Source organism: Eubalaena glacialis, chromosome 16 (assembly GCF_028564815.1).
Source record: "Eubalaena glacialis isolate mEubGla1 chromosome 16, mEubGla1.1.hap2.+ XY, whole genome shotgun sequence".
NCBI lineage: Eukaryota > Metazoa > Chordata > Mammalia > Artiodactyla > Balaenidae > Eubalaena > Eubalaena glacialis.
This window is the reverse complement of record NC_083731.1, coordinates 82958657-82981884: the sequence shown is the minus strand read 5'-3', so window position 1 is coordinate 82981884 and position 23228 is coordinate 82958657. Positions and strand designations below refer to the sequence as shown.

General features: G+C 45.3%; 1 protein-coding gene across 1 annotated transcript in view; it reads left to right on the top strand.

Moving 5' to 3' along the window:
- The window catches only part of ALOX5AP (arachidonate 5-lipoxygenase activating protein), a 30963-nt gene extending 14198 nt beyond the window's left edge, over window positions 1-16765 (top strand). Inside the window, exons 3-5 of the mRNA XM_061170948.1 lie at window positions 7427-7497; window positions 11063-11144; window positions 16315-16765. Coding sequence (XP_061026931.1) covers window positions 7427-7497; window positions 11063-11144; window positions 16315-16477 — 316 coding nt within the window. The 3' untranslated portion in view covers window positions 16478-16765. The remainder of the gene's footprint in view (window positions 1-7426; window positions 7498-11062; window positions 11145-16314) is intronic.
- The last annotated feature ends 6463 nt before the right edge of the window (window positions 16766-23228 follow it).

The following is a 23228-nucleotide window of genomic DNA, read 5'->3' as shown; positions in this document are numbered from 1 at the left end:
TGGCTGAATGGATACAAAAACAAGACCTGTACATATGCTGTCTACAAGAGACCCACTTCAGACTTAGGGACACATACAGACTGAAAGTGAGGGGATGGAAAAAGATATTCTATGCAAATGGACATCAAAAGAAAGCTGGAGTAGCAATTCTCATATCAGACAAAATAGACTTTAAAATAAAGACTATTACAAGAGACAAAGAAGGACACTACATAATGATCAAGGGATCAATCCAAGAAGAAGATATAACAATTCTAAATATTTATGCACCCAACATAGGAGCACCTCAATACATAAGGCAAACGCTAACAGCCATAAAAGGGGAAATCGACAGTAACACAGTCATAGTAGGGGACCTTAACACCCTACTTTCACCAATGGACAGATCATCCAAAATGAAAATAAATAAGGAAACACAAGCTTTAAATGACAAGCATTAAACAAGATGGACTTAATTGATATTTGTAGGACATTCCATCCAAAAACAACAGAATACACTTTCTTCTCAAGTGCTTAAGGAACATTCTCCAGGATAGATCATATCTTGGGTCACAAATCAAGCCTTGGTAAATTTAAGAAAATTGAAATTGTATCAAGTATCTTTTCCGACCACACGCTATGAGACTAGATATCAATTACAGGAAAAAATCTGTAAAAAATACAAACACATGGAGGCTAAACAACACACTACTAAATAACCAAGAGATCACTGAAGAAATCAAAGAGGAAATCAAAAAATACCTAGAAACAAATGACAAAACACAACGACCCAAAACCTATGGGATGCAGCAAAAGCAGTTCTAAGAGGGAAGTTTATAGCAATCCTACCTCAAGGAACAAGAAACATTTCAAAGAAACAACCTAACCTTACACCTAAAGCAATTAGAGAAAGAAGAACAAAAAACTCCCAAAGTTAGCAGAAGGAAAGAAATCATAAAGATCAGATCAGAAATAAATGAAAAAGAAAAGAAGGAAACAGTAGCAAAGATCAATAAAACTAAAAGCTGGTTCTTTGAGAAGATAAACAAAATTGATAAACCATTAGCCAGACTCATCAAGAAAAAAGGGAGAAGACTCAAATCAATAGAATTAGAAATGAAAAAGCAGAAGTAACAACTGACACTGCAGAAATACAAAGGATCATGAGAGATTACTACAAGCCAATAAAATGGACAACCTGGAAGAAATGGACAGATTCTTAGAAAAGCACAAACTTCTGAGACTGAACCAGGAAGAAGTAGAAAATATAAACAGACCAATCACAAGCACTGAAATTGAGACTGTGATTAAAAATCTTCCAACAAACAAAAGCCCAGGACCCGATGGCTTCACAGGTGAATTCTATCAAACATTGACAGAAGAGCTAACACCTATCCTTCTCAAACTCTTCCAAAATCTAGCAGAGGGAGGAACACTCCCAAACTCATTCTACAAGGCCACCATCACCCCCGATACCAAAACCAGACAAAGATGTCACAAAGAAAGAAAACCACAGGCCAGTATCACTGATGAACATAGATGCAAAAATCCTCAACAAAATATGAGCAAACAGAATCCAACAGCACATTAAAAGGATCATACACCATGATCAAGTGGGGTTTATCCCAGGAATGCAAGGATTCTTCAATATACGCAAATCAATGTGGTAAACCATATTAACAAATTGAAGGAGAAAAACCATATGATCATCTCAATAGATGCAGAAAAAGCTTTTGAAAAAATTCAACACCCATTTATGATAAAAACCCTCCAGAAAGTAGGCATAGAGGGAACTTACCTCAACATAATAAAGGCCATATATGACAAACCCACAGCCAACATCGTTCTCAATTGTGAAAAACTGAAACCATTTCCACTAAGATCAGGAACAAGACAAGGTTGCCCACTCTCAGCACTATTATTCAACATAGTTTTGGAAGTTTTAGCCACAGCAATGAGAGAAGAAAAAGAAATAAAAGGTATCCAAATCGGCAAAGAAGAAGTAGACTGTCACTGTTTGCAGATGACTTGATACTATACATAGAGAATCCTAAAGATGCTACCAGAAAAGTACTAGAGCTAATCAATGAATTTGGTGAAGTAGCAGGATACAAAATTAATGCACAGAAATCTCTTGCATTCCTATACACTAATGATGAAAAATCTGAACAAGAAATTAAGGAAATGCTCCCATTTACCATTACAACAAAAAGAATAAAATACCTAGGAATAAACCTATCTAAGGAGACAAAAGACCTGTATGCAGAAAACTATAAGATACTGATGAAAGAAATTAAAGACGATACAAATAGATGGAGAGAAATACCATGTTCTTGGATTGGAAGAATCAACATTGTGAAAATGACTATACTACCCAAAGCAATCTGCAGATTCAATGCAATCCCTATCAAACTACCAATGGCATTTTTCACAGAATAAGAACAAAAAATTTCACAATTTGTATGGAAACACAAAAGACCGTGAATAGCCAAAGCAATCTTGAGAAAGAAAAATGGAGCTGGAAGAATCAGGCTCCCTGACTTCAGACTATACTACAAAGCTACAGTAATCAAGACAGTATGGTACTGGCACAAAACCAGAAATATAGATCAATGGAACAGGATAGAAAGCCCAGAGATAAACCCACGCACCTATGGTCACCTTATCTTTGATAAAGGAGGCAAGAATATACAATGGAGAAAAGACAGCCTCTTCAATAAGTGGTGCTGGGAAAAGTAGACAGCTACATGTAAAAGAATGAAATTAGAACACTCCCTAACACCATACACAAAAATAAACTCAAAATGGATTAAAGACCTAATGTAAGGCCAGACACTATAAAACTCTTAGAGGAAAACATAGGCAGAACACTCTATGATATAAATCACAGCAAGATCCTTTTTGACCCACCTCTTAGAGAAATGGAAATAAAAACAAAAATAAACAAATGGGACCTAATGAAACTTAAAAACTTTTGCACAGCAGAGGAAACCATAAACAAGATGAAAAGACAACCCTCAGAATGGGAGAAAATATTTGCATATATTTTGAAGCAGCTGACAAAGGATTAATCTCCAAAATTTACAAGCAGCTCATGCAGCTCAATATCAAAAAAACGAACAACCCAATCCAAAAATGGGCAGAAGACCTAAATAGACATTTCTGCAAAGAAGATATACAGATTGCCAACAAACACATGAAAGAATGCTCAGCATCACTAATCATTAGAGAAATGCAAATCAAAACTACAATGAGGTATCACCTCACACCGGTCAGAATGGCCATCATCAAAAAATCTACAAACAACAAATGCTGGAGAGGGTGTGGAGAAAAGGGAACCCTCTTGCACTGTTGGTGGGAATGTAAATTGATACAGCTACTATGGAGAACAGTATGGCGGTTCCCTAAAATACTAAAAATAGAATTACCATATGACCCAGCAATCCCACTACTGGGCATATACCCTGAGAAAACCATAATTCAAAAAGGGTCATGTACCACAATGTTCATTGCAGCTCTATTTACAACAGCCAGGACATGGAAGCAACCTAAGTGTCCATCGGCAGATGAATGGATAAAGAAGATGTGGCACATATATACAATGGAATATTACTCAGCCATAAAACGAAACGAAATTGAGTTATTTGTAGTGAGGTGGATGGACCTAGAGTCCATCATACAGAGTGCAGTAAGTCAGAAAGAGAAAAACAAATACTATATGTTAATACATATATATGGAATCTAAAAAAAAAAAAAAGGTTATGAAGAACTTAGGGGCAGGACAGGAATAAAGATGCAGACATAGAGAATGGACTTGAGGACACGGGGAGGGGGAAGGGTAAGCTGGGACGAAGTGAGAGAGTGGCATGGACTTATATACACTACTAAATGTAAAATAGATAGCTAGTGGGAAGCAGCCACATAGCACAGGGAGATCAGCTCGGTGCTTTGTGACCACCTAGAGGGGTGGGATAGGGAGGGTGGGAGGGAGACGCAAGAGGGAGGAGTTATGGGGATATATGTATATGTATAGCTGATCCACTTTGTTATAAAGCAGAAACTAACACACCATTGTAAAGCAATTATACTCCAATAAAGATGTTAAAAAAAAGAAGAAGATTAAACGTGGTAAAGACAATATAAAATTAAACATTTTAATACTGAAAAAAAAAAAAAGTGGCAGCCCCGAGTGGGACCCAGGCTTTGTGACTTTAGGGACCAGACGAGTGACCTCTAAGGTCCCTAAAGGCAGCCGCATCACTGACCAAAGGACAAAAGCTGCTTGAGTTCAGCCCAGCAGCGGCCCTCTGGCGAGGAGAGGCATGTGTGCATGAAGCTGTTGATGGAAGATGTGTCAGAGATCCTGGATGGGGAGAGGGACCGGCTTGAGCCAGAATGGGGGTTAGGACTCTGGGCGTATTCTGGAAATCCAGAGAAGAGCCCGTTTTCTTAGAGTTGGGAGAGTTTCGTTCAATTTCAGGCCGACTGTGTTGTACCAGGGCCCATGGTGACTTGATATAAGAGGCAGGAATGATTGAATGGCTGATCTAATGTCACGTCACTAGACACTTGTCTCTATGAGCACATTCCTTGGACAATAAAGAATTTTTTATAATTTTGCATCACCCAGACAAAATCACAACTTCAAAACAAACAAAACAGAAGCATGAGAATGAGAGGAAGCAGGGGAGAGCTTTGATATTATAGATTTTCAAACTGTTCGAGTGTCAGGTATTAGATCCCATCTGACATGGAACATTGTTCAACTAAATAAAAGGGAATTTTCTCTCTAGTTTTCTGGAACTGGGAGATGGATCTTCTCTCAGTCTTGAGGCTGCAGTTTTGTGTCTCTAATGAGGTGTAAGAATAGATGTGATGCATTTGCTTGGCGGCTGCTGCAGTTATCACTTTGGGGCTTGTTTACTCACTAAGTGCTTCACCCCAAATGGCAGATTTGTAAGGGACTCCCGCCCTTTGGAGTTCTTACTGTGTCCATAGATCAATGGAAATCCTGGGTATCCAGAGCCCCCAGCAAGGTCAGCAGGGCTCTTCTGGCTCTCCTGTGTCTATCCAGGACAGGGTACATTGGTTTCTTACCTTTTCCATTTGTTGACTTCTCCGGTAAAGGATTTTTTGACCATCAGAAAGATCTGAAGGCCCCCGTGACCCAACCTCTCTGGGTTCTCTGCAGGGGACTGACCAAGGGCTGGTCATTCCAGAGTTCTCAGTGGTACCAACTGAATCGTGAGATCCTATCGGTTTGAACGAGGCTTCAAGGCTGATTTTTAGGAGGACCTTTATGAGAACCAGATCAAGAAGGATCCAGATGAAGAATCCAAGGAAGGAATTTGGATAAAAGGCCAAATGTAATTTGAAAATTGCATCTTTGCTTTTACCTATACAGTTCGAATTACCTTAGAACAGTGGTTCTCAGACTTGAGTATGTATCAGAATCACCTGGAGGGCTGTTAAAACTCTTGCTGGGCCCGCCCTCAGAGTTTTTAATTCCTTAGGTCCAAGGAAGGCATTCACATTTGCATTTTCAACAAGTTCCGTGGTGATTCTGATGTGGCTGATCTAGGGACCACACCTTGAGAACCAGTACATTAGACCATCAACTCCTAGAGCTTAAATGGATCTCAGAGTTATTCTTTATTAGTCTCTTAGTTTTACTGGTAAGGAAACTAAGTCCAGAGAGTTTGCTTTGCCAGTGACAAACAGCAGGTTAATGTCAGGTGGGGGACGAAATCCTAGTCACCAAATCCTTCCCACTCTATTGCATTGCCCCTCCTCTTTTGAGTCTTGTTGTGTTGTGTTTCCATGGATGTGCATATCGATTGTTCTGATCTAGGCTGTAAACTCAAGAGAACACTTGCTGTTTGCTTTAGTGCAGGCATACCTCTTTTTATTGTGCTTCACAGACACTGTGGTTTTCTTTTTTTTTGTTTTTTGTTTTACACATTGAAGGTTTGCGGCAGCCCTGCATTGTCAGATGATGGTTAGCATTTTTTAGCAATAACGTATTTTTTAATTAAGGTATGTACCTTGTTTTTTAGACATAATGCTATTGCACATATATTGGACTACGGTTTGGCATAAACATCACTTTTATGTGCACTGGGAAACAAAAACATTCCTGTGACTTGCTTTATCGCGGTATTTGCTTCATCGTGGTGGTGTGGAACTGAACCCACGCTATTTCTGAGGTGTGCATGTAGAGTCGAAGAGGTAACACACCTGGTTTTAGAGTCGTACTGACCAGGCTGTGAATCCTGGCTTTGCTACTCTGTAGCTGGGTGACCCTGGGCAAGTTATTCAACTTCTCCAAGATTCAGTTTCTCATCTGAAACATGAGACTAATTGTGGTAGGCTGAATAATGACCCCCCAGAGGTGTTCACATCCTAATCTCGGGAACATGTGAATGGGTTATGTTACGTGGCAAGGAAGAATCAAGGTTGCTAACCAGCTGAATTTAAGTTCAATTTAAGAGATTATCCTGGATTATCTGGGTGGGACCCAATGTAATCACAAGGGTCCTTCAAATGTGGAAGAAGGAGGCAGAAGAGTTGGTGTCGCAAAGAAGACATGATCAGACATTGCTGGCTTTGAGGTTGGAAGGGCCCACAAGCCAGGGAATGCAGGCGATCTCTAGAAGCTGGGAAAAGCAAGGAAACAGAAGCGATGCATCTCCAGAAGGAATGCAGCCATGCGGACACCTTCATTTTGGCCCAATGAGACTGATTTCAGACTTCTGACCTCCAGATAATCAATTTGTCTTGTTTTAAGCCACTGAGCTTGTGGCTAGTTGTTCCAGCAGCCATAGGAAACGCATGCAGCCACCATGTGTGCTTGCAGGATTGCCTGAGTTTAAAGGAGACCAAGGGTGTAAGACATCAGCACGTGGGTGAGGACTGAGCCCTGCACAAAGCCATTGCTCCAGCAGCAAGATAACGCCGTGAGCACCAGCTTTGCTGAATCGACCTCTGGTCCCTCTAATGCTTGAGGCTCGCCTTGCCTTCCTCAGCCTGGCCCGCGTGTCTGGGCTGACTTGTGTGTCTGACCTGAAGGTTTCTTAGTCGGGTCCCTCTTCCCTGCTGCCCCGACCCTGACTGCCGCCCAGCCCTGCTGTCCGCGGCGCTCACTTTTCAATTCCAAGAAGCGCTTTGGTGTAACCGCGAGCAGGAATCCTGCCAAGGCGAATCCATCAAGAAAGCGGGTCTCCAATCGGCTTCACCGAGGAAGGGAGTGGATGGATTCCGAACACGTGTCCGCTTTACACACACCACTGTCTGTTTCTGACGTCTTATCAGGTAAAGGTCAGTGGAATTATGAATGGGGTTTGTGCTGTGCGCGACAGTGATTATTAATTCAGGGTTTCAGGTAATTTTCAGGCTGCGCTGCAGTAACATGTCTTCTGATGTTTCCCCTTGTGTGTTTATTCTACAGCCAGAACTGTGTCGATGCGTACCCCACCTTCCTTGTCATGCTCTGGAGCGCCGGCCTCCTCTGCAGCCAAGGTAACCCAGGCTTCTCCTTGTGTGTTCTCTTTCTGAAACGTGATGCATCACCAGGAGGTTCAAGTGCAGGCTTTTTGTTGAAAAGGCTTTGCCTGCCCTCCAGCTCCAATCCATGAAGCCCCGGAGAGGCGAGACCCTCCAGAGGCCGTGTTTCAGCGGGCGGGGTGCCTGCGCGGAGCCCTGCGGTAATGCATCGCTAATGCTGGCTCCCTGATGGCTGGTGGAGAGTGGCTGCGCTGGCAAGGGTGGTTTAAGGCTAAATGTGACTCAGAATCCTTAAGCAGTGTTAGCTCAGATACAAGGGCATTCTAAATGAGAGCGCCCGAGGGGTCTATTCTGGGCCAGCTGTCACTTGACTGTCCTGCTAATCGGCTTCTGCGTGGTGGTCCTTCTTCGGGCCTGGGTCCAGGTCTCCAGCCTCCCCGGTTCTTAGCAGCCCATGGTCTTGACTTCAGCAAGTTGACACCCAGAGTTGATTTAAAATTAAATGGAAACCCGAGTGGTGGTTTGTTGTGGTTTTTTTTTGGCCATGCCACGCGGCATGTGGGATCCTAGTTCCCAGACCAGGGATCGAACCCGCGCCCCCTTCATTGGAAGTGCAGAGTCTTAACCACTGGACCGCCAGGGAAGTCCCTGTGTGGTATTTTTGGTCCCCTTTGGAGACTGGCACTGTGTCTGGTGAAGGCTCGGCACGACCTGGCCGGCTTCCATGCTGTGGCCCAGCAGTGCATGAGAAAAGGCCACTGATAAATGATTTCATCCTTATTGCCTTCACTCATTCTATAAAGTAGGTAAAGTGGATATTATTTCACCCTGTTACCTTTGAGAACCCTTTGGTCCAGGGACATAAAGTGACTTTTTCAAGGTTGCTCAGCTGGTGAATAACAGAGCCAGGATGGGAGCCCAGGTCTTTCAGACTAAATCCTGGATTTTTCACAAGTATCCTCTTACTTTATTTATTTCCATAAAAATATACATTGAACACCTACTATGTGCCAAGCCCTGTCCCTGGATACACAGCGATAGATAAAACAGAGATGGTGGTGAAGCACACAGCAGTTGGCGAGGTGGACCGTAGAAAATAAATGAATGGATAAATTTTTGCCAAGAGTGAGACATGCCATGAAGGAAAAGAATAAGGTGCAGTGAGAGAGAAGAGAGGTGAGGGATGGTAGCAGAAACCACTTCAGGAATATCATGTGCGCCGTAAGGCTGTCAGTAAGCTCACTCTTTATTTCCCACTTTCTGTCCTCAGTTAAATAAGAAACATGTCTGGCATCACTTGAAAAATCAAGTCAAACTACACTTAGAGTAGGAGTGATGATTCCTTTTATGTCTTAGACGATACTTGATACAGGTGAATCTGGAGTTGTTCTGGTTAGTTAAATACAAAGGGAGTTGGAAGGGGTTTCAGGGTCCTGGAAATATGCATTTTCTGCCAAAACAAGTGTTGGCATTGCTGGGAGACAGAAGTGTCAGTCACCCCTGTTCAATAATCATCACTTCCTATGAATATGGTAGATTGTAGAATTTTTTAGGTGAAAGGAACCCCAGCCCAAACCCATCACTTTACAGAGCAGGAACCCAAACCCCAGGGGAACTTGCTCAAACCTGAGAATTTTAGAGCCTGGATTTGAATCCACGACACCTCTCCTGGTGTTCCAAACAGCCCAGGTCCACACCAGAGGTGGGCGCCATTCCCTGCATATGGGCGATGAGTTCAGCCACTTTGCACCCTGATTTCTTTTAGGTCATGTTCAACTTAGCTCCCAGTGAAAGAGAGATGGGCCGATAAGTTAGAGCAGAGCCACCCGGAAGGGACCAACCTGGAAAGACTTTGTCCAAGGCAAATTGTGAATTGTGACAATTTTGTGACCTTCAGAGAAGAGAGGATCGGAGACCAGAGTACCCGGTACGCCTCGGGCAGTACCTGACACATAAAAAGTGCTCGGTTAATGCACTTAATTTGGTATTTGAATAATGCTGGGGGGTGTTCACAGAGCTTTTATACCCATACTTCTGTTTCACCCGCATATTAATTCCTGATAGGTAGGAAAGCTGTAATCAGCCCTTTGTCCAGAGGTAGAATGAGTTAAGCATTAGCTCCAGATCGTAATAGTCCTGGTGGGGCTGGGTTTCCTAACTCTCAGCTCCAAGTGTTCAGGACTCCATGGGGTTATTTGGCTGGAATGCAAAGGGCATTTCTTTCCCCAGAGATCTTTCCTGAACTGTAGCAATTGTTCAGAAAAGGTTGTGCATCGCAATTCCTGGAGGCTCACAGGTGAAGGGTGTACTTTGAAGAGAACCAGCTTCAGAGCAGGGCTCTGGGTTCAAGTCCAGCTCTCCTCCCAAACACACACACACACACACACACACTTACAAGCTGACAGTCTTACACAAGCCCCTTGGCCAGTGGAGCCCATGTTTCCACATCTGGAAATAGAAAAGATATCAGTCATGTGAAAAGGATTCAAATTGGATGAAGGGTTTGAAAAGACTTTGTAAACTACACCGTGATGCCAATACAGGGTAACATGACTATTATTATTATTTTTTTATGTGAACATAATTTTTTATTTCTCTGAGATAAATGCCCAAGTGTACAGTTGCTGCACCATATGGTAATTCCATGTTTAGTTTTGTGGGAAATTCTTGAAGCCTTTACCAGACTGTAACATTTCACATTCCCACCGGCAATATGTATCCTCATCGGTGTTTGGTGTTATCGTTATTTTTTGTTAGCCATTCTGATAGGTGTGTAGTGATGTCTCATTATAGTTTTAATTTGTGCTTCCTTATAATGTCTAATGAGAGTAATCTTCATGTGCTTTTTTTTTTTTTTTGGCCATTTGTACATCCCCTTTGCTGAAATATCTTTCCTGTCTTTTGTTAAATTTCTAATTAGATTGTTTCGTTTTATTTTTTCTGTTGAATTTTTTTTAACATCTTTATTGGAGTATAATTGCTTTACAATGGTGTGCTAGTTTCTGCTTTATAACAAAGTGAATCAGCTATACATATACTTATATCCCCATGTCCCCTCTCTCTTGCGTCTCCCTCCCACCCTCCCTATCCCACCCCTCTAGGTGGTCGCAAAGCACTGAGCTGATCTCCCTGTGCTAAGCGGCTGCTTCCCACTAGCTATTTTACATCTGGTAGTGTCTATATGTCAGTGCCACTCTCTCACTTCATCCCAGCTTACCCTTCCCCCTCCCCGTGTCCTCACATCCATTCTCTACATCTGCATCTTTATTCCTGTCCTGCCCCAGGTTCTTCAGAACCATTTTTTTTTTTTTTTAGATTCCATATATATGTGTTAGCATGCGGTATTTGTTTTTCTGTTTCTGACTTACTTCACAACATGACTATTATTAGAGATCTCAGGTTTCTTCCAGCTGCAGGCTCTTTGCTGAACTTCACATCGGCCCCGACTGGCAGAAGCTGAGGCCTCTGCTCAATTCTGTGACCAGCGTTGATTGCATAGTGACTGTATTAATATTGGGTTAACTTAGCATGCTTTGGCGTCAGCGACACTAACACGAGGTGTTTTCCTTTCTCCACTTAGTTCCTGCCGCTTTTGCTGGACTGATGTACCTGGTTGTGAGGCAAAAGTACTTTGTTGGCTACCTGGGGGAGAGAACGCAGAGGTAGGCCACTGGGACTGTTTAAGAACCGGGCGGGGAGTCGTACTTTTCCAGCTGCAAGAGTGATCATTCACAACAGTGTTCTGTCTACCATTTAAGGCCCTGTGGGACCACTCGGGGTGGGAGGGCAGAGGCCGACTAGGATCCCTCGTCCTTTTCTCCTTGAGCTTTGCTGGTTCTGAAATACAGCTGGGGCCCTTGACTAGTTTTCCCGTTTAAAAATTCCTCCACACGGTGCTGGGCTCACAAAGGATGCTTTAACGCATTCTTTGCAACCCCACACCCTCTACTCCCACCGTGCAGAGTCTGGGGCTTGAATGACAGTCTCTGTCTGGCCTCCCAAGGCCTCCAGCGAGTGAAACATTTCATTGTTTGCCTAGAGAGATGAGAACTAAAGCTTGCACCTTGTGATGAGCTCTCTTGAGTAGCAGATCATCCGGGGACCGGCGGAAAGAATGCTGAGAAAGTAAGATGCACGAGCAGGCATCAGACGGAGGCAGTGGGTAGAGTCACCACTGCGCTGCTTACAGATGTCGCCCAGAGCGGCAATTGTACTTTCCCTAGACCTGGGTTGGGAAGGCTGGATTTTAGTAAAATAAATGATAATACTTGAAGAAGAAATGTTTGAGTTACAGTTTCCACCAGTTCCTGAGGGATCAGAATTCCTGATGGGCTCTGAAGGCCGGGAAGATGCTCTGGGAGCTCCGCCCACACGCTGACCCCAGCCTCCTGCTCCATTTCTCTCTCTTGTCTGGCTTCACTTCTCTCTGTCTCTCACAATAGCGCCCCCTCTAGTGAATAAGGGACTCTCCGTTCAGAGAGCCTCCTTCAGCGGTGACAAAGGCAGTGCCATCCCAGAAGGTCACCAGGTGAAAGCACTGCGTCTGGGGAACCCGGGGGCCTGCGAAGCTGAGTGATTTCGGGTGGTTGGATGGTGAGCTGCAGCCGGAGAGGAATGGTGGTGCCCCCAGCAAGTCTCCTCCCAGCTCACCTCCCCCTCATTCCTCTCTAGCGGCGTTTTTAGTTATCCTCGAAAACCGCAACTCCATTACCTCTCTCATCCTTATCAACGCTGTCCTCAGTGATATTCTTTATTCTCCTTTACCCTGGAAAACCTCTATTCTGCCTTTCCCCAGAGGATTACCTGTTGTCCAGAGTCGAAGGGGGCAGAGTAACTATCAATGAAATGAGGGGCTCTGCTCTCCCAACTGGCTCCCCGGAAGCCCCGTCTTCCTCCCCCAAAGTCCCGGGAATTCAGCCCAGTCACTGGTCTCCTCTTTATCTGTTACCACTTGCCTGAGATCTTAAAGTTGCTTTATTTTTTAAATTTTTTTGGCCACGCTGCGCGGCTTGCGAGATCGTAGTTCCCCGACCAGGGATTGAACCCGGGGCCACAGCAGTGAAAGCACGGAGTCCTAACCACTGGACCACCAGGGAATTCCCTTAAAGTTGCTTTAATTCCAGGACACTCTGTGGGACATGACAAACTATGTCCATTTACCCACAGGCTCTTTTCATTTCAAAGGTAGTCACTACTAGGGAATGAACAAGAATAAACAACAGGATATAGACTTAAAAATGGACGCGTCTCTGGACCTCGTTGAAATGAGGCCTATGCCCTTAAATCCCTCCCTGGTCTCCCCCATTAGGTGGCAGGAAGAAGATCCCATCGCCCCTTAGCCCACTGTCTGTGCCCGTTCTGGGCCCTTCTCACCACTCCTGCGTGCATTACTAATCATCATGGTGCTCCTTCCTGCCGAGACCAAGCGTGGCCTCACAGTACTTTCTCAACACAGTGTTCTGGGCAGGTGTCATCAGCAGAAATGATACACTAGATGAAGTGTCTGATCCTAATTTAGACCAAAATATAGCCTGAGGTAGCTGCGAGCCTGAGGGCCTCTGGGGTCATGTCAAGGGGATTTTTTTTTTTTTTTTGCTGTGCCGTGGGGCATGTGGGATCTTAGTTTCCTGACCAGCAATCGAACCCACGCCCCCTGCATTGGGAGCGCAGAGTCTTAACCACTGGGCTGCCAGGGAAGTCCCCAGGTCAAGGGGATTTTTAATTCTGCCTTCTAGAAACGACTTGCTAATCCCTCTTCTGTTGTAGACTCCTTTCCTTCCCCCGTCCCCCTTCTGTCCCTGGGCTGTGTCACCCTTGGACTCTGCAGACGCCTTAATGCCCTCCGGACCTGCTTTAGTTCTTGGCCTCACCAAGAGATGGAGGTTACTGCTCAGTGAGATCCTTCCCCAGAACTTTCTCCCTTGGGCTCTAGATTATCTTTTGGCTCTGCTCCCTGCAGAAGTTCTAGCGTCATTTTTGGTCCAGTGGGTAGGTAAGTCACTCCTTGAGGCATCTCCCTCACCGAAGCTTCGCCTTCTGGCTTCAAGCTGCCCTGCAAGGATTTTACGTCTCCCTCCTTTATTCCTCCTGGAAGTTATGGCTCTCATTCTCAGTCCTTCTCCTTACATGGTGACCCCTTTCTCCGTGTCCTGATGAGGTCATCAGCAGCATCCTTAACGACACTGCAGTGTAGGATGAATTTTAGTTTCTTCCCCTTTCATTCTGAGCTACTATCTGGGCCAAACTCAATGGCAGTTGGCATGATGTTACAAGACTATCTGCCTTTTATCACCTGCCTTGCATCTAGAGAGATGCTCGTCTGCTTGTCCCTCAGAGCCCTGTTCCCTGTTGGAGCTCCCACTAAATTCCTCTTTGCAATTTGAAGTTCTCAGCTCAGAGCTGGATGGGCAAAGATTGGCTGCGACTTGAGGCCTGTGAATTCGGGTTACCCAAGCCCACCTTCTCCTCATTGCCCACGCCCCCCTCGTTCACTCAGCATCATTCAGGACCTTTACTGACCACCTGCCCTGAGCAGGTGCTGTGTCAGTTGTGAGGTGATAATAGTAAGCATGACAGAGACCTGGGAATCTCCCAGAGTCAGGGGCACCGTGCAAGACCCCAAATATTGAGCTTACAGAAATGATAATGTACACAGTTTTCAAAAGCCCATCTCCAAGCTTGAGACTTAAAAAGGCAGTGAATGAAGGGCCGGAGCTGGGGACCCCACTGTTCACACTTAGCCCTGCACATGACAGCATGGTGAGTTCTTGTCTGGGAAGAGTTAAAGCACCACAGACCCATCTCCTTAGGGGAGATATGCCTCGAATCCTTAGAAACATCCTACCCAAATCAAGAACACCACTGTTTCATCAGGAGGTACTCCCGTTTCATCCTTCACCACAGATTTATCTTGAGCAGGTTCTGAAATAGCTTCACAAATCACTTTTCCTTGTTTCTGTAATGAGCATATGGTGGCCTCATTCATGTGATAAATCTGAGTCACTACAATATTTGACTTTTAACAATTTAATTTCTCTGAAGCCTCTATTCTCTGGCTGAAAAATAGACTCCTTTACTTTCTTTTCCATTCCTTGTCAGCATTAGCAGGTAATTCTCTGTATCTGTCTTTGAGGACCGCCGTAACAAAGTGCCACAGACCCGGGGGTTTAAACAACAGAAATGCATTTTCTCACAGTTCTGGAGGCTGGAAGTCCAAGACGAAGGTGTCAGGAGCGTTGGTTTCCTCCGAGGCCTCTCTCCTGGGCTTCTCCCTTTGTCCTCAGTGGTCCTCCCTCTGTGCATGTCTGTGTCCTCACCTCTTTCTATAAGAACACCAGTTATGGTGAGTTAGGGCCCACCCCAGTGACCTCATTTGACCTTAATTACCTCTTTAAAGACCCTCTTTCTAAATAGTCATTCTGCGGTACTGGGGTTTAGGAGCTTCAACACATGAATGCGGGGGACACAATTCAGCTCATGACGCTCTCTTTTGGGACTAAACTTTTTTTTCCCCAACAAAGAGCTAGAACGTGTCACTTCATAGCAGGACCGTGAACAGGAAACCAAGGAGAGAGGAACACAGACGGCTAAGGAGCCGGGTGCTGGCAGCTGGCAGCACCTCTCAGACTTTACTGGGCCCGGGGGTCACAGAGGGGGCTCGTCAGTGGCACAGATTCTGACCCAGTGGATCTGGGGAGGGACCTGGGGTTCTGCATTTCCAACAAGTTTCTGTGCTGCTGGTCCCCGGGACACTGTGAGGAACGAGGACATTCATACTCAACTGTGGAATGATTTTCAAATTCTCGACACAGGAATATTAGGAGTTGCCTTATGCACCTTTGCGGTCCCTTTCAAAAAGATAAAATTTCTAACGTCGAACCCATGGATGCCACATTCTGGTCTCTGATTGTAGCAAACAAGGGCCAAGCAGCATTAAGGCATCTGTTTAGCTGAGCTGGCTGATCTCGGGGAGCACTCCTGATTGCCAAAGGGGCCCCTCGCCGGGGTCTTTACTAACAGCCTTAGAGACTCACTTGGCTGGACTTTCCAAACACGCCAGTGCTGCACAGATGGACCAGCCACAGCCGTCATAGGAGGATGCTGCAGGGGAGAGAGGAAGCCAGGGCAGCCCCTGTGCACAGCTAGGTGGTCACATGTCACTGGGGAGATGCCTCCTGACCCCAGCTGATACTCTGTCTAAGCGGCTTAGGATTTCGAGCCTCTGAGAGAAGGCGAGGAAAAGTCTCCCTCCCCTGATTCACTTAAATTGTAAGGGCCTGCCTTCCAGCGCTGGGGGTCGGCTCTCATTAGTGCGAACATGAGTTATTCCCAGGCAGCCTCAGGAGACTAGATCGAGCCCTCAGATGCCAAAGCACCTCTTAGATTCCACCAGCCTTCTTGGCTCATTTAAACCATCCTTCTCACATAGAGGCACTGAAAGTCCTGCATTCTACACATTGGCCAGCACAGCTCCTACAGGCGCTCCTGGAGAGGGTCTTAGTGCATGGGTTCCTAGTGCCCGGTCAGAACCGCGATGACCAGCGGAAGCCCCCACCTTCATGCCATCCAGGAGCTGGAGTTCCGATGGCACAGAGAAGCCGGAGAGCAGAGCCCTAATGGTGATGGGTTTGAGGCTCTTTTAGCTTGGTTTTGAAATAGATTCAATGACTAATAGTAGTTAAGACACTTCCATCCTTCATATGAAGTAAACGGAGCATTTCTGAGTAAAAGGAGCTGTAATTTAAACCCCGTGTATCTCAAAGTGATAACATTTTTTGTTAAATTGCTATCATTTGTGCTGCTCCTACAGTTTTCTCTTTCCTTTTTTTCCAGCACACCTGGCTACATATTTGGGAAACGCATCATCTTGTTCCTGTTCCTCATGTCCCTGGCTGGGATAGTCAACTATTTCCTCATCCTCCTTTTCGGAAGTGACTTTGAAAACTACATCAAGACAGTCACCACCAGCATCTCCCCCCTCCTTCTCATCCCCTAACTGAATTCTGGGTGGGTGTGCTCAGCTAATCAATACCTAGAAGCCATCATAACTCAACCCTTTAAACGATGCTGTACATCTGATGACCCTCTGGGCTTTGCAGCTTGAGTGAACCTCACTTTTCCTGGAAGAGAATATCTTCATGTCAGCTCCGCCCCCCGAACATGATGGTGGCACCAGATTTGCTCTTCAGATCCCGTCTGTGTGTTTCTTACTTATCCTGCTTTCCGAAGATGTTTTGTGACCCGATTTATGTTTTCCTAAAATAAAATGCAGACACATATGTGAGGCTGGTGGTTGAGTTTTACGTGGGTAAATTGCTACAGTTGAATAACTGCTTTGTTTTCCTTGACCTTGATGATGATGATAAAAAATACGCTGTCTTCACACACACACACACACACACACACCTGGAAGGTCACCAATGGTCAACTGTGATTATCTCTGGGTGAAGAGATTTGGAGTAAGCGTTAATCTCTTATTTATATTTTCATGTATTATTTGAAAATTTTTAAGTGGCAAAAAAATACCACTAAACCAAGAAAGAGACAAGACACAACTGAAGATTCCCTTTTCCAGGTTGGTCTCGTGTTGCCCCTGACCCCCAGCATAGCACCCTATGCACGTCTCAACCGCGGCAAATCCATATCACAATGTCAAGGTGTTTATTAGTATGTGCCACCCATCCCCACTAAATCATCAGCTCTTGAATGTCCCTATTTATTTTGCTTTTCCTGTGCCAAGCTTAGAGGCTGGCACATAGCAGGCACCCAATGGCTCAGACTATTTGGGAACTCAAAAAAACGTCCTGTACAGTGATGTATTGTAGGGGACAGTAGGCGTGAGTCGTAGGAGATTAAGATTTTTTTCTAACAGTTTTAATGAGATAAATAAATTGGGGATAAATGCAAAAACAAACAAACAATCCTTCCTATGGACAAACAGACTTCCTTAAGAATCTTTTGTTTCCTTAAGAATCTTTTGTTGAATGTGTGCCCCCTACCCACACCCCATGAGAACTAGGTTAGTATCTTTATGTGCTAGCATTGTGCCCAGCACTCTTCATATCATTCAGTTTAAAATGTGCTGTAACTCAGTGTCAGAGTCTAAGATGATGCCGGACCCATCGTAGGGGTCCCCAAATATTAGTAGAACAAATGAATAAGTAAGTGCATGAGTTCATGAGTCACTGGCTGGTAATACTTAATAAAGTATGTGTGTTGAGCCATTTCCCATATCAGGTACAGATTCGTAGTGGTCCAACCACTGTCACACCTGCTGTCCCTTGACAAAAGGAGCACAATTTGGAAGACAGCAGGGTGTGCTCAAGAGTCTAGGACACCCAACAGAGAGAAGCCAGCTCATTGGGACTGAGCTCTCAGTTGAGGTGACCAGCAGTAGATGAGTTCCCTTTACCCCCAGCCGAGTTGCATCATGGTCACCATCACAGGAAGGATGAGGCTGGACGGGGGCCAACTCTCCCCCCGGCTTTCTCCTGTTGGGAGCAGAGCGGATGGAGACGTGGAGTCTGGCCTCAGTGATGTCTGCATCAATGTGCTGCATGTGTGATGCTCAAGGCAAGCAGGTCTCTCAATTCACAGGAACAGTCCTCACGGGGTCATGGTTTCCTAGGCCTGTCTGAGGGTCCAGGCTGAAGACCCCATCCAGCAGGAGCCAGTTGCTTCAGTGGAGTTGCTTCTACTCTCAGCTCTCGGAGCGGGAGCAGAACTCCGTATCCTAGCCGGGCCTTTCTTTTCTTCTTGGTGACAGGAAAGGTCACGGCAAGCTGCAGGATGCAAGTGGCCCCTGGGCCTACCTCAGCCTGGGTTGGTTCAGAGGATGATAGGGTGAGAAATCATCCCAGTTTGCCTGGGCTTTCCTGGAAGGTGGGGCTTTTGTTTTTAAAACTGGGACAGTCCTGGGAAACCAAGAAGAGTCGGTCACCCTAGGGGTGGGCTAGGCCAGAATATGCCCAGTGGAGCCTGGGGACACCTTAGCTCCCAGAGGCCAAACTGGCCATGGGGCCTCCAGAGGGCAGGAGAGGAAGCAAGGTGGTGGCCCATCAGAGGAGGCTCTGCAGGCCGTGGCCTGGGCAGGCCGGGCAGGGCTGAGGCACCAGGGGGATAAGACGCGGGTAGAGCAGCCCTCCTCTACATTGTGAAGAAGGGGCTCTCAGGCGCAGAGCTCCTGCATGAGGGACCCCGCCCCTAATAGGAGGCAGCGTTGCGCAGTGACCAAACTCTCTGCAGAGTTCCGGCCTCGGCTGGACCCCTGCTCTGTCACGTCCTCAGTTCTGTGCCGTCTTCCTAAGCCTCAGCTTTTGCACGTGCTAAAGTGGGCTAATAACAGTGCCGGCTTTATGGGATGTTGTGAGGAATAATGAGATAAAGCAATTGAATATGTTTAGCATATAGTAAGTGCTGAAGATTATTATTGCTATATTTATTATATTCATTATTGTTATCTTACTGCATTCGTTTTCTGTTGCTGCAGAACGAAATCCCACACACTTCGTTGTTTAAAGTCAAGTGCATTGACTATCACAGGCCTCGCGCTGCCAGCTCTAACGCAGTGCTCTCCTCCCAGACTACTCCGGGGCTCCCTCCATCCTTTCATTCAGTGTCTGTGGTCATCTCTTCCCAGAGCCCCCAAGACCACCGCACTGCGCCTGCGTAGAAGCCCATCCTTCCTCCGCCCCACCCCCTGTCCTCCTGCCTTCCCGCTTTTCTTGTCTGTACTCATCACCACCAGAAATCAGACCACTTATTTACCCCTTCCCTGGTTTATTGTTTGCCTCCTCCACTGGAATGTAAGCTTCCAAAGGGCAGGGACTCTGCCTCTATTGTTTATTGCTCTACCCCAGAGCAATAAACACCCCAGAGCAATACCCCTATTGTTTATTACCGAGAACAGTGCTGGAGCATGGTCAGTGCTCAAGAGACGCTTGTGAGCCAATAACAGAATAGACTGGGTTGTGAGGTTGTATCTCCTGGTTTATATGACGTGTGGTGGTGAGACAGGCCTGGGACCTGGACCCTTTGCTGCAGTGCTGCAGTGCTTGCTCCGGGACACACCTCTCCTCGAGCTACAAAATAGAAGGAAACTGTATGGGACTAAAAATAACTGTGTGCATACGCAGTTGGGGCAAATTCTGGACCCAAAAGATACAGAGAGACCAAAAAAAAAACCTCAACTGCTACTTTTGAAGAGCCTGGAGCAAAAGCAAGGTATCGAGCCTGCCCCCTGCACACAACACCACCTAAGGGGTGGACGGACCCCCTAAGCCGCCCCTCCGGCCTGACCCCTGGACACACCTCACTCTCACCCCATGTAAGAAACAAGCCTGCCCCGCCTCGGGAACGAACAAGCAAGGGAACCTGTTGTTTGTTCTCCCTCCCCGCTGCTGCAGCAGGGGCCCCGGTAAAGCCTTGCCTGCATTTCTTGCCTGGCCTCTAGTCAATTTCTATTGACTGGGGAAGGCCAGGAACCCTGTCGGTAACAGTGAGGGTTGTGGTGGTGATATCTGAAGGACTATGTGCAAATTTGGGACAGGGAGCCTAACGGATGTTCTCGAGTTTTAGTAAGCAAAGCTCCAGCTACGGAGCTGTTAAAAGATGCAAATCCCTCAGTGCCACCCCCAGAGATATGATTTCGTAGGTCATGAACAGGGCCCAGGAATTCACCTTCTTATTAAGATTCTCAGGTTGTTCCTGATGTGAGTGGTTGCAGACTACCTTTTCAGGAGCTCTTTGCTCTAGAGCTGCACCACCCAATACGATAGCCACACGTGGCTATGGAGCCCTTGAACTTGGCTTGTCGGAATGGAGATGGGCTGTAAATGGAAAACGCACACCAGATTTTGAAGACATAATATAAAAAATGTAAAATATCCCATTAAGAATGTTTTTATATTGATTACACATCCAAATGATAATCTTGTGGATATGTTGTGTTAAACAAAATGCATTCATTAATTAATTAGAATTAATTGCACCTGTTTCTTTCCACTTTCCTTAATGTGATGACTAGAAAATTGTAAATTCCATATGTAGCTTGCGTTGTATCGATATTTCTATTGGACAGCACCGGTCCAGAAGTTCCGTGAGAGCCAGCAAGATCTCCTAGCTGAAAAAAATGCTGGCCCTCAGGCCAAGCACGCGTCTTCGGGTAACGATTCCTTGCAGACGATATTGAAAAATTACCACAAGAAGCAAAGAGGTCCTGTCTAAATCTGGAAAAGAGTTCTTTGAAGCTTGTTACCCATATGATCATGAGAGTGTTTCATTAAGCATTTCTGATCACAGATGTGGCACATTATTAAAATATCATTTTTCTGGTCACCCTAGAGGCGAGGGTTATCTGAATGTGGAGAGAGAAACAGCTTGTGGAGCTGTTGTATAAATGAAATTACTAGAAAGCACTGCACTCGATTGCACATTGGCTCAGGGGCTTATTCTTATTAAAATGTTTAGATAGCAGTTTCTGTTCATTTCTGCAGAATTGCTCTCCAAATTAAAAATTCGACTTGGCACACAAATAGACCAGAGTCCCAGGAGAAGTTTATCCTCCTTTCTTCTTGTTACCCTGGCCTATGCACTTAGATGCTGTGCTGATAGGTAGTACAGATTGTAACCAGCAGATGTATTAAAATTTCCTGCAGCTCCGCAAACTGGCACACTCCTGCTTCCCTAAAAGATGTCAGCATAGGCTTCAAGGAAATCAGAAATTCTATCTATAGAAAAGCAACAACTCTGTCTCTCTTTGGATAATTTTTGAAAACAATTTTTAATGGAAATTGGCCTTAATGGTTGAGGAAGTTTGCTGCAAAAATGGACATGCTATTAATAGACTGGAAACCACTGCATAAACATAATGAAACATAAGCCTTCTCAGAATTCCAACGAATAAATATCTGCTCAGCCAGTCAACAAGAGAGCAAAAGAATGAACATTTGGTGCGTGATTACTTGCTTCTGTGCGTGTATGTTCGGTTCTCATCGTCAGTGCTATGGCAACCTGACCATGGCCACAGCATTGTCTGGAAAGGTCGATTCTCACCTGGATCCAGGAGGCCACGCCCACTGGGCACACTGCCTCCCTCCCTCACCCCAATTATACTTACACTTATGGATGCGCCGGCCAGTGACAGATGAAAAGAGTGCTGGCTGGCGTGACTGACGCCATGCGGCTGGATGAGGCTTGTTATTTCCAGCCTCTGAAAAAGGCTGGGGGAGGGGCCGGAGGGAAAAGGGTGTGTGTGTGTGTGTGTGTGTGTGTATAGTTGGTGCCCACTGAGTGGAAGAAAACCTCAATAGCATTCTGTGATTCAGCTGACACATCCTTCCATTGCCCTTTCAATCACCTGGGTTAATGGGGACCACAGAAAGCAGAGCTAATGACTGAACCTCATTTCAATTTAACCTTCTGTTTCAAAGCCCTTCCTTCCATGAGTTCCCTGCCTTCATTCTTCCGTTCGGTGGGGCTGTTATTGAGACATGAAATGGGAGAGGCCGGGCAGAGAAAGGAAGTGGGTCTCCAGGAAGCTGAGAGCTGCTTGTGTACTTTTCTGAAATGTTCCATTTTACTTCAGTGAGGGATTCTCAACTGGTGTGTTATCATGAAACAAGTCAAATAAATCTCTGAGCACAGGGCCTGTCTTTGATAAAATGCCAAAAACAAACAAACAAACAAATAAATAAGCCATTCTTTGTTACTCTTATCACTCTTTATATTGTTCTGTTGGAAGCATTTTAAAGCATAGCATCAGAAAAACTCCTACCATTGAGAGACAACTCAGTGTCTGGTTCACTCAGACCCGAAATAGGAGAGAAGGAGAAAGAAATGCCATTGAAGGAATGGGAAAGAAAGAGGAGAAAAGACAAGAAAGAAAGAAATCGATGTAAAATGGAAACGCTAAAGAGACACTTTAAAGCATATGAGGAATACAGAAGATGTTGCTGAGGGCTGTTTTTGCTCAGAGCTCCGTGCCACACCCAGGGGAAAAACACTGGTGTAACAGAGGGTCTTTGTCTCTGAGAGCCTACCTTTTATCTGGGGGAACAGAATTGTTTATGAAAAGATGGTCCACAGTTCAAGCTACAGTGAGTAGGATCTCAGAGGAGGCGGTGACTACTGCCCGAAATAGTCAGGGTAGGGAGGAGGGAAACCAGGAGAACAGACTGTGGGCTTGTGATGGTGGGGAAAATGGTGTTTTGTGGTAAGCTAGAGGATTCACAAACCATTGGCTTACCTGGACACATCTTCTTGGACCCTGGAGATTGGACTCATCCAATTTTACAGAGTGGCTATAATCTAAGATGTTTATATATTAATACAAACACGGATGGATATATTATGTGCTAGGAATGCAAAATTCATATGAGTTTTTTATATAAAACACAGGACTTGAAAGCAACATCTCCCTCTATGTACTTGAGCCACCTCCTCTGTAGTTTAGGGAGCCTTTGGTGGAGATGTTTGAGAGACACTGGTCTGTGAACACAGGGGTCAGCAGAGATAATGAGTAAACCGCTGTGACTGGAGTGAAGGATTTCCTGAAAGGAAGGTCCATGGGTTAGGTCGTGGAGACTCCAGTTACCAGCCAGCCTGTGGGATTTGGATGCTCTCAGTAGAGAGTTGTTGAAAGTGGGTTTTTTTGTTTTTTTTTTGTTTTTTGAGAGAATGATGATTTGTGCAGAGTTCTAATAGAATAATCTGGCTGCTTTGTAGAAGACAGTTTGAAGAAAGAACTA